The 14,242-nt window shown below is 37.8% G+C and overlaps 1 protein-coding gene across 1 annotated transcript in view; it reads right to left on the bottom strand.

Annotated features, from left to right (window-relative positions):
• Window positions 1–13,368, bottom strand: part of LOC127623342 (mastermind-like domain-containing protein 1) — a 98,749-nt gene extending 85,381 nt beyond the window's left edge. Inside the window, exon 1 of the mRNA XM_052098844.1 lies at window positions 13,027–13,368. Coding sequence (XP_051954804.1) covers window positions 13,027–13,074 — 48 coding nt within the window. The 5' untranslated portion in view covers window positions 13,075–13,368. The remainder of the gene's footprint in view (window positions 1–13,026) is intronic.
• Between the last annotated feature and the right edge of the window lie 874 nt (window positions 13,369–14,242).

The following is a 14,242-nucleotide window of genomic DNA, read 5'->3' as shown; positions in this document are numbered from 1 at the left end:
GTTTGACACGAATTATGGTTAGGTCAAATGATAAACTCTTCGTGACAAACACATCAAATTGATAGCAGATAAACCAAGTGTTGCTTCATTCCAAACTTGCAATATGCTGTCACTGACCTTAGCTACAAACATTTCAGAAGTGAGCATGATTACAAACGCATGAGAAATCCACTACTTTGATGTCTTGCCCTAATTTGTGGTTTCGGCATGCTTTTTTGCGAATTTAATTCATCTAAGGGCTCTCCAGGGTTTAGGATATCTGGGCCAAAGAGTGATTGAAGCTATTAGAGCAACCCCTTCAAAAAATACTTTAGGGTGTGCTTGATAAAAAGAAAATTGAAAAAAAGAGCATGAATTACTCACTGTCCTTCATTTACAACAGTCAGTCCCCTTCAACTAAAAGGTGAGTATAGTTAAGTGTCTAAGTTCAGATTTTATATAATAGAAATTTCTTGCAAAACATTTATTGCAACCGGATGTAAAGAACTCCTCTAAGAGAAAACATGTAACAATCAGTATTGTATGCACTATATGTGTACATTATAGCGTATGTGTACAGTGCAGTTGAAATCCACTCTTGAACACTGGCAAACCCATCGACCTTTGTGAATATACTTTCCTGACCACAGACGAACAGGAACTCATTCGACACATGCGCACTACAACTGCTTTTCTGACAGTCTTTTAGTACAGTCAATGGCCAGCACATGCGCAGACAGCCATGCAGCTGTTCTGATGACGCAATTTGCGTCACACATACTGTGCGTGCAGCATTCCGCATTGTGCACACCCGAAGTATACTTTGGCCTTATCTTTTAAAACCCCTCTAACCACTACCTTCAGTATATACACACACAATCAAATTTATAATCATTTTACTAGCCCAAGTAGGAATTCTCAGGGTTTTAGTTTTGCTTCTGAAAACAAATGTTTTAATATTCTTGTAATGGCTTAAGAATGCAAGAGAGAAGAAAAAATCAGACAAGTATGACTGATTTTTAATGGTTTTGTAGTGAATGATTCATTATCGCTCTCTTCACACAGAAACACACACACACGCACTCTTTCTCTCTCTTTCTCTGTCTTTCCTCTGTCATAAAGACAGCCTGCCGTTGGGGTGCAATCACAGTGTGACAGGAGCTTGCCCCTCCAACGAAATGAGCATCTCATGTTCTCAATTCCCATGTTCTCTAAAAATAAAACCAGTGGAAGAAAAAAAAAACTAGAGCTGCAATTATCTTGTTTTTCCACCAATAAAATGGTTTAATTACAATATTGCTTGAGATTTATATATTATTGATTGTCTTTTTTAATTTAGCTTATTAAAGTTATAAGCACAAAGTATAGTTTGGACAAATAAACACTAGCAGTGTTTAAAGCAACAGCCTCTTCTTCCTTGCCACAGAGCAGATGTTATTCTTGATGTTATTTTTAGTCATACTTGTTTATTACAACACTTTATACAGAAATGGTTTCTTCATGGGCTAAATTTTCCAGGAAACACACTTACCAATTGAAATGTATAGCTTGAAAGCAATGTAGATGCTTTGGATAATGGCGTTTGTCAAATGTAAATGTACAAAACAAAATAGAAAAGACTCTTTAAAAAATGGCTTAATCCAGATATTATCCCTTTGATGACACAAAAGGAGATGTTGGGCAGAATGTTTACCTCAGTCACCATTTACTTTCATTGTATGGAAAACAGTTGCAATGAATGTATGCTGACTTGAGGCTAACATTCCGGCTTAACATTTCCTTTTGTACTCCACGGATGAAAGTCTGGTGAGTTTGGAACAAGAGTGAATATAAAACATCATAATTTTAGATGCACTATCTCTTTAAGTTTAGGCCAAGTCTTCTGAGGTTTCCATGCTGACACCACAATGAAAAGGCAATTACACTGAGACTGGGCAAAGCGGACAGAGCTATTAATCAGTTATATCAATTACTGCAACTCCGCCACACTGACTGGGGTCACTGGGGTTGGAAAGTCCATGCTCAGTGGATGGAGATGGCGAGCGATGTCTGTATGTGTGTGTAACCCGAGTCACTGGCTACACCACAGCCTACCGTGGTACAACATTATGTCTAGATCAAATTACTCTGTGAACTCTGCACCACAATATGTTACTGTGGGCTTGAAAACTGACACCTGTGTTCATGTATGGGCCCTTTATTGCCATAGTGGCACTCTTTCTGTCCTCTCCACTGACACACACACACACACACTTGAGACCAGGGTCATGTGCAAAGAGCAAAGTAGGTGGAGAGATGGACACAAAAGGCGAGAAAGAGAAGGAAGGAAGGAAATGAAAAGAAAGACAAAACGTATGCATAAATGTTTGTTTAAGGGATGGGATGGTGGGTGTGCTTGATAAATTATAGAGAAACAATGGGAGAACCTATAAAAAGAAGGTGTCTATCCATTTTTATGAAAAGCGAGAATAAATGAAAGTGGCAAGCACACACTTGTGATCAAACATTGACATGCACACATGCACAAATACAGAAAAGTGCATTCTGTTAATGAATGACACAAGGGAGGAGGAAGGAGAGGGGAGTGACCTAGAATACCACACTCTGACAAAACAAAGAATCAATGCATAAGGCAGCCCAAAAGACAGTTCAATTAATTATATCCATTACCAGATAGAGCTCCCAATCACAAAATCGACCACACGGTTGTAAATTGGCATCATTTTAATTCCACATACTGTATAGTTCTTTGTTCTTGCATTGAGTACACACATGGCTAAAAATGTCTTTATGTATGAATAAATAACATTTTCCCCTTCCATCTCCACTAATTAATAATTTACACCCTATTAAATTTGTATCCTTTAGAAAGAAGGAGGAAAAAGTTTGCACTTGTGAAAAGCTGGCAAGGTTACTACGACAACTGCTTCTGGGAACATTGCTTTATGAAGAGCAAGAAATTCTGGGTAATTCTACTTTGGATCACAGCTGAAAGCACTGTCGTTTGTGTGTGTGAGCAGTCTTGTGGGCAAGACCAGTCATCACAGTGCATCATAGTGACACATTCAAATGAGAAACATTTACTTGTCCTGTTGTTGCAAGAGTGTCCCTTTGAAATCTTGTGTGAGTCAAGGTACTAATTAATCTTCAGCCAGCATCTGTAATCAGCTGCACTCTGTGAACATTTAACAACCATTCCGAATTTTATATTTAAAGTCAATTAAATGTCAACATGAAATAAAAATGTACCCCATTTGCTTACTTAATATGTTTCTTTTTGTGAACAACTTGACAGTGCATGTTACTCCAAAGAAAAAAAGATTTGTCTTTGGAATGTAACATCTACTTGTCATAACTTGCTGCACCCAACATAGTCTCATAAAAACTCGTAGTAATTTGTGTGAGATGGCGAAAACGTAAGATATCGTATTACTTTTATTCCTGCTGAAACCAACCAATCAACAAACAGAATTTTAAATTCATACAATACAGGTTCCAACTTTTAGCTGACCTCCAATTCATCAATTGATTTTAAGAAAGGAAACATAATTTAATAATTATGGTTACTCTTACATATTTGTATGCATTTTAAATGACTGATGTATGTCAATAACCCGTCGTACACTTCCCTCATCTCGTTCAATCTCCAAGTTTCTTATTCTTCCTTGCAACATAAAATGGCTTTCCTATTAAAATGATGGTTACCTTTAGGGTTTGGTTAAAGTGTTCAATTTTATGGGTTGGATTAGACTTTCCTGAAATCACCCACATATTTTTCAACACCTCCACTACAATCACCAAATTGATCAATGCTTAGCAACACTCATAATGCTCAACACAATTTGTAGCTCCACTTATATCACTTATTCACTCACTGGCTCATTGCCCTTCAATTGTACACATACAGTACATTCTGCTACAATTCTTATAAGAATGCTCTCTGGCCTGTTTGATTCTCTTTCTTTATCTCCCTCTGATCAAATAACTGTTGCAGTTAATTTCATCACTGCCTCTACCTTATAAGCTCTATAAGTCTCTAACAGTGGAAGGTAAAACAAACTACAGCACATCTCATCCACCCTGTCCCACATGCTATTCTCTCCAATAGGAAAGTCTGAGCCACAAGTTCATTACAGTGTGTATGCGTGAGTGTGAAATGATGCAAGCGGGAAGCCACTGCTGGTGCTGAACAAAGACCTGTATTCCATGCAGTGAGAATTCAGACAGAGAGTATTGCAGCATATTCTCAGATAATGAGCAGAGAGGAGAGAGGGAGGAAAGGGGATAATTTGGAGATCTTTACACTACACATAAAGAGATGAATTAGTCACATGAATGAGATGTGCTAAGGTCTTTGACATAAACTCAAGGTAGACAGAGATCCACACAAAGAAAGGGAGAGACTGAGAAGGAAAGAACTAGTCAGAGAAAGATTGGACAATTGGACAAAACAAAATACTAAAATAACAAGACAAGGACAAAAACATTCCCAGCTACAAACTGCATCCAACTAAATTTGTAGGCATGATGTCATTCAGTGGGTACGTGGAGATTTCCATTTCTCATTGTTTTCTCACTTTTTCCCTCTCTTTTTTCACATCTGACCTTCCCTTTTTTATTCAAAAGCTGCACTCTGGAGAATGTGTTGTGTGCACTCAATACTATAAAGCTGAAATGAAGGTGTTAATAAGATATTACTCTTATTAAAGTCACTTCGACTATGTATATTATAACAACATTGTGACTGCGTAACAACAAATAAGTTTGTTAAATGGTTGTATAGTATGTTATGCCAAAAATGTGTCTATAAGAAAATAATGCTGGAAACAAATCATAGTTTGCATACAATTAAATTGAATGGTGACTGAGGCTAACATTCTGCCTAACATCTCCTTTTGTGTTGTACAGAAGACAGAAAGCCACATATGTTTAGAACAACATAAGGGTGAGTTTCTAAATCCTTTCTGTCTTACTAAAGATGAACTCACTGATTTGCTACTGACCTCTAAGATGGTACAATACACATTTTTCTGGTGTCATCTAAGACTTGCATTTCGATTTGTTTTTACATTTTAGCCTAATTTACTTCAAAAGCCTCAATAAACAAGCAATAACCTGAGGAGGAAAACACAAAACGTTTTCCATATGAGTGCTCAAAGGTCTGGAGTCAGTTATAAATTACCCACATATCTGCAAAGTAACGGAAACTTGGCAGAGGTTGTTCCCAAAAAGTTGTGTAAAGACTAAGCAAATTTTTATGCATTTTAGCTGCTGATGCAGCATGTATATGATGCAAATCAATGATGTTCCTCTGGGCCTTCGAGCCATAACAGATGCTGAGTTCACAGGGGGCTTTATGGTAGTTGATGATAGTTGATTGAGGTAATGTAAGCAGTATAGGATGCTCTATTTTATACCTCGCTTCCACTAACGTTTTTCTCCAAAGGATGCATACAATATGTTTCTTCTTGCTAAACTGTGCTTCTCTGATTCATTCAATAATTTTAGCACAGATTTACATTTCCTCTTCTTGTTCATTTCACTGATCACTGCTGCCTGTGATTTCCTTTCCCTTTTTAAAAGAAACTGGTGTTGATAAGCAACCTTTTGTGTGTTTTAGTGATGGGAAGATCAAATCATTTTACTGACTTGGATCTATAAATTCTCATTCAGCAAAATGAACTAATCTTTATTCAAGTCTTTTTGTTCATTTGTCATGTGACAGCCGCAAAGGCTCTGTACAATAAATTAACTGATTAGTTCACCTCTTGAGTGGGTCATCTGGTACGAGTCTTTCGTTCATTTTTCACACGATAACCGCTTGGGCTCTACAGGAAACAGAACTGATTAGTTCACCTCTGGAATGGGTCTTTGCATTGGTGTAGTAGTGTCTGAAGATGTAGGCATACTGTGAATTTATGAAAGACCTCCCAAAAATCAAAAAACAAAACATAAGTATGGTGTACAGAAAACAACAAATAACAATGGTATAGTAACTTGATGTGAAATATGTATTTAAATGAATAGGTGTCATTATTGTTCCTTTTATAAGGCTACTATGAAAATCGTTAATACGTTATTATTACTCTAACTAATAAACTAATAATACACAATTAACTGTTACGCATTGTAGCTAATATGAGTACAGTAATGTTCATGTTAACACGTTATCTTGTATTAACATATACAGCACAGCCTACATAAAAATGAATGGCTATTTGTTTTATTTGCGTACTATTATGTGCATTTCGGTGTATAGTAAGGTTGTTTTCCTACTTAGAAATCTAGATTGAAATTATTTGATATCATGAGAAAAGGTCACCACCGACAAGGCAATAAAAAAAAAAAAAAAAAAAGAGCATCAAAAACAAGCATGGGTGCAATAATATGCAGTATTTTCACAAAGTTTAATTGCATATATATATATCTATATATTTACAGCACAAATTATGGTTACTCCAGGGATGCTTGTGCATCAGCATTAGCCGTTGGAAATGTCCCACCCCTTACTGATACGGAAAATATTATTGGTTAGCAAATATACAATCAGGTCTGAAACTAGTATTCTGATTGGTGGATCAGCTTTGTCAGACTGTCTGTTGCCCATGCCATCAGTTGCACTGTGCGCGTTTACAGATAATCTCTGTATGTGTGTGTATATATATATATATATATATATATATATATATATATATATATATATATATATATATACGCACACACACACACAAACACAATTCACTCAGTGGTGCTGCGGTATCGCGTTATTAGATTGAAAATTTCCAGGTCTAAAGCCTACTCGTTGTTCTGGCAGCCATATGTATCATCGCTTATTTTAGGTGGGCATACAGTGTATGCCTGCATATGCCCTAGAATACACTGCTCGGTCTTTGAGTATGAGTCTTTTGTTCATCTTTCACGTGACCGTTACTAGGCTCAGCATAGAAGACACTGTTCACAAGTGACAATTACAGGTCTTTCTTTATATTTATAGCTTTTTTTTTTTTATTTATTTTTTTATAGTTTATAGCTTGCATCTTACAGATCAGTGTGTTCCAGTTCATGATCATTACATGTCAGTGTGATGATAAATGACAAATTAAAAATCATTTAAAATGTCATGATGAATTATTTGTATTTAATGCAGAAAGTGTTTATAATATATTTTCTGCCAAATGTAAAATTAAAGTAAATTCAGTAAATTCAAAGGGAAATGTTTTAAGGCATACTTGATTTAGGGGATACATCATGAAGGAAAAATACATTAGTTTATTCAAAATCAATTCAATAGTCAAGTAAATAATATGGGGTTTTCTCATAGATTTTGTATTGATATTCTCAATAAATATTATTTGATAAAAGTTATACATCCATTATAAACAGATAGGACTGGGCTGAATTTAAGGCATCTTGCTTTATGAATGTGATTTTTCAACACTTCCACACTTATTACCAGATGCAATGTTATGGAAAAGAACCATCATGACAGAAAATATTCACAAATATTATAAATTGCAAGAAACAAAGAAGATAACATTTGAGACCAAAAAAACGTGTGCAACTGCAGAACAAAATAAATAAAACCAAACTAACCACTTTTTTAAGTATGGTTGGGAGTGTAAACTAATTTCTGATTCCTGTAGAGCCAATGCAGTTAACACGTGAAAAATTAACGAAAGACTCAAACCTGAAGATTGACTCGGCAGATCTAATCATTTCTGTTTCCTGTACAGAGCATACACAGTTGTCCCGTATCAAATGAACAAATCACTGTCTGAGACTACTCTTGAACGACCCATCACTAGTGTGTTTGAGAGGCAGAGTGATTTCTGTTCAGAGAGTCACCAGGAGCAGTCAAAGCTCTGAGGTGAGTGTAGGTGTGTTCTCCAGTCTGGTACCTCAATGTGGTGGAGACAGGAAAGGAAAACACACAACCCAATAGTCAGTTTGTGCTCCTGTTTGTTTTTCATTCCTAGGCAACACTGTTATTTCCTGGTGAGGTTTTGTCTGATAACGCTGACGTAGTTTTTATCTCTTCTTCACCCTCAAACCCCCACCTCGCTTTCTCTTCTCCTCACCTTAACTCATAATCTCTGAGTATTTTGCCTACTGAAGTTAAATGGAAAGTGTGTATTAACTGTGCCACTATCAGCACTAAACAAAAATTGCACAAATAATCACTGTTTTCAAACAGGATTCACCAAACTTGCACATTGGTTGAGTCAACGTTGCTGTGTTAGGCTGCTCATACAAATAGAGTAATGTTGCAAGCGCTTACTTTTTTCTGGGAAATCAACCAACAAATGGCTTACTTGACTGCAATGCAAGTATTTTCAAATCGAAAAACATTTAAAGGAATTCCAATACAAGTTACGCTAAGTTTTTGAAAGGTTTTAAAGACAGAAATGTGAAGCTTATCATTTTATAAAAGCACTTACAGTAAAATCCTCACTGTAACCCAGATTTTTGCTTTTATTAAAGAAAAGGAGGGACAAGATGAAATTATTTTTGTGGTAATCAACATTATGCCACAAAAAGGAAGCCATCGTGATAGTGGGAACACATGAGGGTTTAACTCAGTAACAGCTGTTAATTTTTCCTCTTGTTCACAATTTCATTTTTTCGGTTCTCTTTTTGTATAAAATGGTTAACATTATGTTATCATAGAACTGCTCCAGAACTGCCAGGGTTCTTCTAAATATGTTTGAAAAGTAAAGTAAAGATGATTACATGCCCATGTTTGAAAAAGCACACTCTCTGAATAAATGGAATATGATTGTTGTCTGTTATGTATGACTTTAGCTGTCACAGACAGTTGATATGACTTTTGATTGATTAGTGTTTCTGTGATGACACAGAATATATATATATATATATATATATATATATATATATATATATATGAAAGGGTATTTGTGTGTTTGTGTATATAGACCACAAATGTGTATTTCTTGAACTGGTTGTGCATCTATTGGCACTTTTCCACTGTGCGTTACAGTTCGACTCAACTCGACTTGACTCGACTCTGCTGTGCTCGCTTTACTTTTTTGAGCTTGCTTATACACTGCCGTTTACTACCGCCTCAACATGGGTGGGATTATAGGCTGATCGTCATAGTTTAGCCACTTCTAATGCTGTGACATCGTCTTAAATGTGACACACACATTACTGACCATAAACAATAACATGGCCGCTAGCTGTTAGCTACTAGCTCATTGTGCTGCATAAAGCAGTTGTTGCTGGTGATTTTACACAAGTTTAACAGTTAAATTGGCCTGGTTGTTATAGAAGCAAGCTTCCAGTAGCTGGTAAGCTAAATAAAGTGAAGCTTTCAAGCAGAATATAGATTTAACTTTATAAAATGTACCATCCTCTATCGTGGGCTCCAACAATGCCGTGGCCAAGTCCCATTGCTTGCCGGTCTATTGCCATAGATAGTGTCCATTTGGTCAAACCACTTCCACTTTCTTCAGTTTGAACCACTCCGGCTGTTGTGGTCCTTGATGGTTTAATTTTTTTTTACTTTTCCGTACATTGTTGGTAGGCCCGTCGGTAGACACTTCCTGAAAGACTTTTTCGTTTTGCATTGTTTCGTTCGTCGCTAACGAGAGGAACGTCTGCACCTCGTTTATTGACTACGATGTGGTTTTGCGCATAGCAATTTCTTTTTACAATTTCAAAGTCGTGTGAACAAATGATACTGCCATAACTGTTTATAACTTTAAAACTAGCGGGTTGATGTCCTGTGTCGCAAATCCAGTGACACTGGTAGTGACGATTCTCTCTGACCAATCAGTGATCTGCAGGGTTTTGACGTCACATTTAGTATCGGCTCGACTCGCTTGGAACCTCGACCGAGGTGGCACTAAAAAAAAGTACCAGACACTATCCACCGTGGAAAACCACCAAAAAGTGAGCAGAGTCGAGTCGAGCTGTACCGTGCAGTGGAAAAGCCCCATATCATGGCTTAATACGACTTTAAAAATACAAATGACAATAAGGGTGAAATATCCACCCTTATGGTCATGATCTGGGTCTCTGCAACCTGTCATTCTTTTTTATTGTCTAGCTCAAATTCACATTCAAAACCATCCCTCCCTCTCCCCTTCGATCCACCATATGGCTTACCATTGCAAATCAGCACAATTTCATCCTTGTCTCCTCATGAAGGAAAAACAAGTCACTCAAGGTGATGCACTGAGAGCGATTCTTAGTTAGCACAGGAAATGACAGAGAGATTGTTTGTGGTATGAGGGTGTGCTGAGTGTCTTTGAAGACTGCTATTTGAACTCTCTAAAGAACAAAACCCTCAGAGTTAAATTCCTTCACACAAGCTCACTCAGTGATCTCATCCTAGAAACGTCGGTAAGATAAAAGTTGGATGTGTTGTTTTAAACTTTCACCTAACTTTGAGGTGAGATCCAAGTGTATTCACGAGTGCCGCTTGCATTACAGTGAACTCCTCTATGCATGCACGAGATCTGAAGACCAGCATGCGCATTCCACTCCGGCCCTTTTATTCATCCTTCAACAGCAGCTTCAAAAGCGCTCTGACTCATTTGGCCACAGATCAGTTTAAATCGAGTGGAGCAGAAAGATCTGGTGTGGGAAATATACAACTGTGGTATTGCCTTTTAGAAAAACAACCCATTTAACTCAGTTCACCATAGAAAGAATTTTGATTATCTATATATTTTCAATAATAGGCTATTAATAATGTGATAATGAAGTATTATTATTATTTACATGCTGGAATTGCAAAGCTTTTTCAAACTGTGATGGCATTATGACAAACTGCTCTGACTTAGCATGGCTTACCTAAAAAAAACATTAATTTACAGAGCTGCCAGCTCCTACTGACCTACTTCAAAGATCAACACCCTGGACCTAGGATAAAAAGGTCAATGGGTTACATGGGTGGAACAACATTCAAAAAATTAATATTGCAACACAATCTCAAAGAGAAATTGCATGGATTCATACAAGTTGGTTAAATCATATGAAGTCGTAAGAGTTTGGTTGTACAAATTTGTACGACTTTTAGAACTGCCAATGAGGTAACTCTCCCTCGTCTCCTTCTAAAAAACGACAGTTGCACATAGGGTATTTGCACGTCTAAAATTTGTACAAATTTATACAAACATACACGCACTATTTCATACGTTCAAAGGGGCGGTTACACTACACTTCGCTTTCCATTCACTCCCATTCAAAAGCATACGATGCGGGAGACCGGAAACACAACCTCATGCGAAGAAATTTTGTACTATGCTGCATATCGAAAGTTCAGGTTTGGTGAACTCTAATACGTGAATCCGTAAGACGAGAGGACACGTGCCCAATAGAAGATAGAAACATCTCACGCTGTCCTATTGGCTCAATACAAAGAATCCATATTTTAAAGCTGTGTGTTTTATTGCTGCAGGAAAGTGAGTAGACAATATAATTGAAAAATTTTAATACAATATTATCTGTTATTTGGGATGTTTTACACCGGAAGCCCTCCCATGTGACATCATATCCTGGTCCATTGTTGTCTGAAAAACAATTGCGTGCTCAAAGCCTAGTGTGACCGCCCCTTTAGCCAACTTGTGAGAATTTGTACGCCTTCTCATGAGATCGGGTTGAATATTACTAGCTGTAAGACAGATTTTATATTAACAAATTTGTATTAATATTTTTCCTATAGGCCTATGCATATGTCAGTAGTTTTTTCCCCCCAAGGAGACTACTCTTTCTCGTTTAACCTCACATTCTTCAATATCATTATTTGTGACTTTTTCCACAAATGTTACAGAGGAACAAAGGAAAAAGGATAAAGGAAATTCCCTCTTGAGCTTATGGGGAATTTATGATACCGACATTATGGGACTGTCCAGTGGGGGCAAACTGTATCGGTGGAAATGCAATACTAGCTTTCGGAAATGTGTTTAGATAAAGCCATGGCAAAGCGAAGGCAAATGTTTCAGCGCCTAAATCATGCTTGACATTGAACGTTCCCTTTTAGTTAATTAGCCTCGATTATTGATCGACAAGGCACTGAATTACATGGGATCTCAAGCATGGTGTACAACAGACAGACTTATACACCGTTTAAGGTTGTTTCTACGAAAACACAGAGTTGCATGCAGGCTTCTGGTCTTTTTTATCATTTGGAGATTGAACGAGCCCGCCGCCAGCTTTATAATCCCATTACGTATTCTGGTAGCTCGGCTTAATCCTGGACACGCTAGCAGTCCTGTTCCTCATTTCAGCCACAGTCTGTATCAGCATTCTCTCAGCAATCCACATTAACTGTTAAACACTAGATTTAAAATGCGACCGCAATTCCGACAGTGAAAACCCACATCATCGCTAATTTTGAGATGATTTGCACTACGCCTGCAGCCGCGCGCTCATCCAAGTCCCCAGTTTTCAGTCTTTTGTTAGTGCGCGCAGCCCCGCAGAGTGTCTGATAAATGCCATTTCATTCCAACAAGCAGACCACATGCTGCTTTAGCAGTATGGGGCTATTACCTCTCTGACTCGGGAGATGGTGATTCTGCATTGGTTTACGCAGTGTGTATGAAAACAAAGCTTTTCATCCATAGTGAAGTCGCGTTACATTCATAGATAAGGCAAGATTGCTACCAAAAAGGCGTATAACATTTAAAGAGTATAGCATGTAACATACGTGTTTGTAATAGCAGACTGTGAATGTAGTTGATGGAACTTCCTCGGACAGCGTGCGTAAACGCGCCGGACAGCGCCAGTTAATCTTAGATGCAGTCTCCAAGCCTGTCATCTAATCTCTGTCTACCTTATCTAACACACACGAAAAAACCCTGGGATTTCTCCACTCAAGTTTCCAAACTTCACTGTGGATTTTCCAGCACATTAAGAGTAGGGGTGTACTGTTTAAACACCAGCCGCTGCGTAAAAAGACAGCGTGGTGGTGTATGAGGAGCGCGCGATGACATAAACACTAAAACGGTCGTTAAATTGGAACAAGCCACCAATCATAACAATCCATTATGTATATCAATAGTATTAAACTCGTAAACTCACTAATGGGTCCATGCGAGGTGAGTCTAGCCGCTGGGAGACCAGAAGCATCTTGGAGTGCGGGGAAACCACGTAGCCACTGTTAAATCCACTTTGTTTCTGTATGTGTGAACTGTCTTTGTGAAGAAAAGCCAAATTGGGCAGCTAATAAAAAATGGTTAATATGAGCCTTGGAATTCTGCTATCGCCCAGTTGCGTGTGCGATAACAACTAGGTTTGAGTATTGGATCCAAATGAAAGCTAATATGACATTCCGTTCAAGCGGCACTCGTGTTCATCATCTCGAACGGCGACTAATAACGCAAACGTCTGTATCAGCCTTCCCTCTGCACAGCCACTTACTATCATTCGGCTCTGTATCTTCCTGACTGGTGGGCGGAGTCAGAACGATGTCACACAGGAGGAGACGCAGATGTTTCACACGCCATCTGTCTAAAGGGAAATTACGTCCATCCACGGCCACACTTATAGGTTATGGGTTTTCTCACACATGAATTTGTTAACCAGTAGGGTCATTTTTATTTTTAACCCTGGGTTAACATAACAGGTCATTATGTTCAATGTTTCACGTTTGTTCCAGTACAATGTTTTACTTTATGCAGGGCTATTAAGTCTGGGTAGTTGGGACTCTGGCAGTAGCCAGGGTCGGATTGAGAAACAAGACTTTAGCGAGAATTTCAGAATTCCTGAAACACTTTCTGGAGGGTAAATAGGCTAATAGCAATGACAGACATGTGTTTAATTATTTAGTAAACAAAAATGTTTATGATTGACAATATTGAGAATCTAAAGAGAAGATAAACTTAATTAATTTGAGTAAAGACTGTAAAATTAGCATTGCATGGTTTTAAGTATTTCCAACAACTGCTGATATTGAGGCTAAGTGCACACTAATCCAGATACATATGGAAACTGCGTTGTCGAAATGCTCTCTGTCCACACTGCCATTTTCAAGCATTTTCCTAAAGTTGCTCGTCCACACTGTAATGTAGGAAAACACTAAAATCCTCTTACAGCTCATGAAAAAAAAATAGCTGTTCAATTAACTGTTTGAAATGCAATTGTCCTTGTGTTCCATCGCCGGACAGCAATTCCGAGTGAACTTCCAGTCTTCCATACCTGGTAATAATGTACTTATTTGAATATTTACAAGCTTAATAACATTTTGTCACTGCTCTGGTGCGTTTGCCGGTTTATTCTGTTGTTTTGTTTTTCTCTC

This window comes from Xyrauchen texanus, chromosome 1, assembly GCF_025860055.1.
Source record: "Xyrauchen texanus isolate HMW12.3.18 chromosome 1, RBS_HiC_50CHRs, whole genome shotgun sequence".
NCBI classification, from domain to species: Eukaryota; Metazoa; Chordata; class Actinopteri; order Cypriniformes; family Catostomidae; genus Xyrauchen; species Xyrauchen texanus.
The sequence above is the reverse complement of the archived record's forward strand: the minus strand, read 5'-3'. Positions and strand labels throughout refer to the sequence as shown.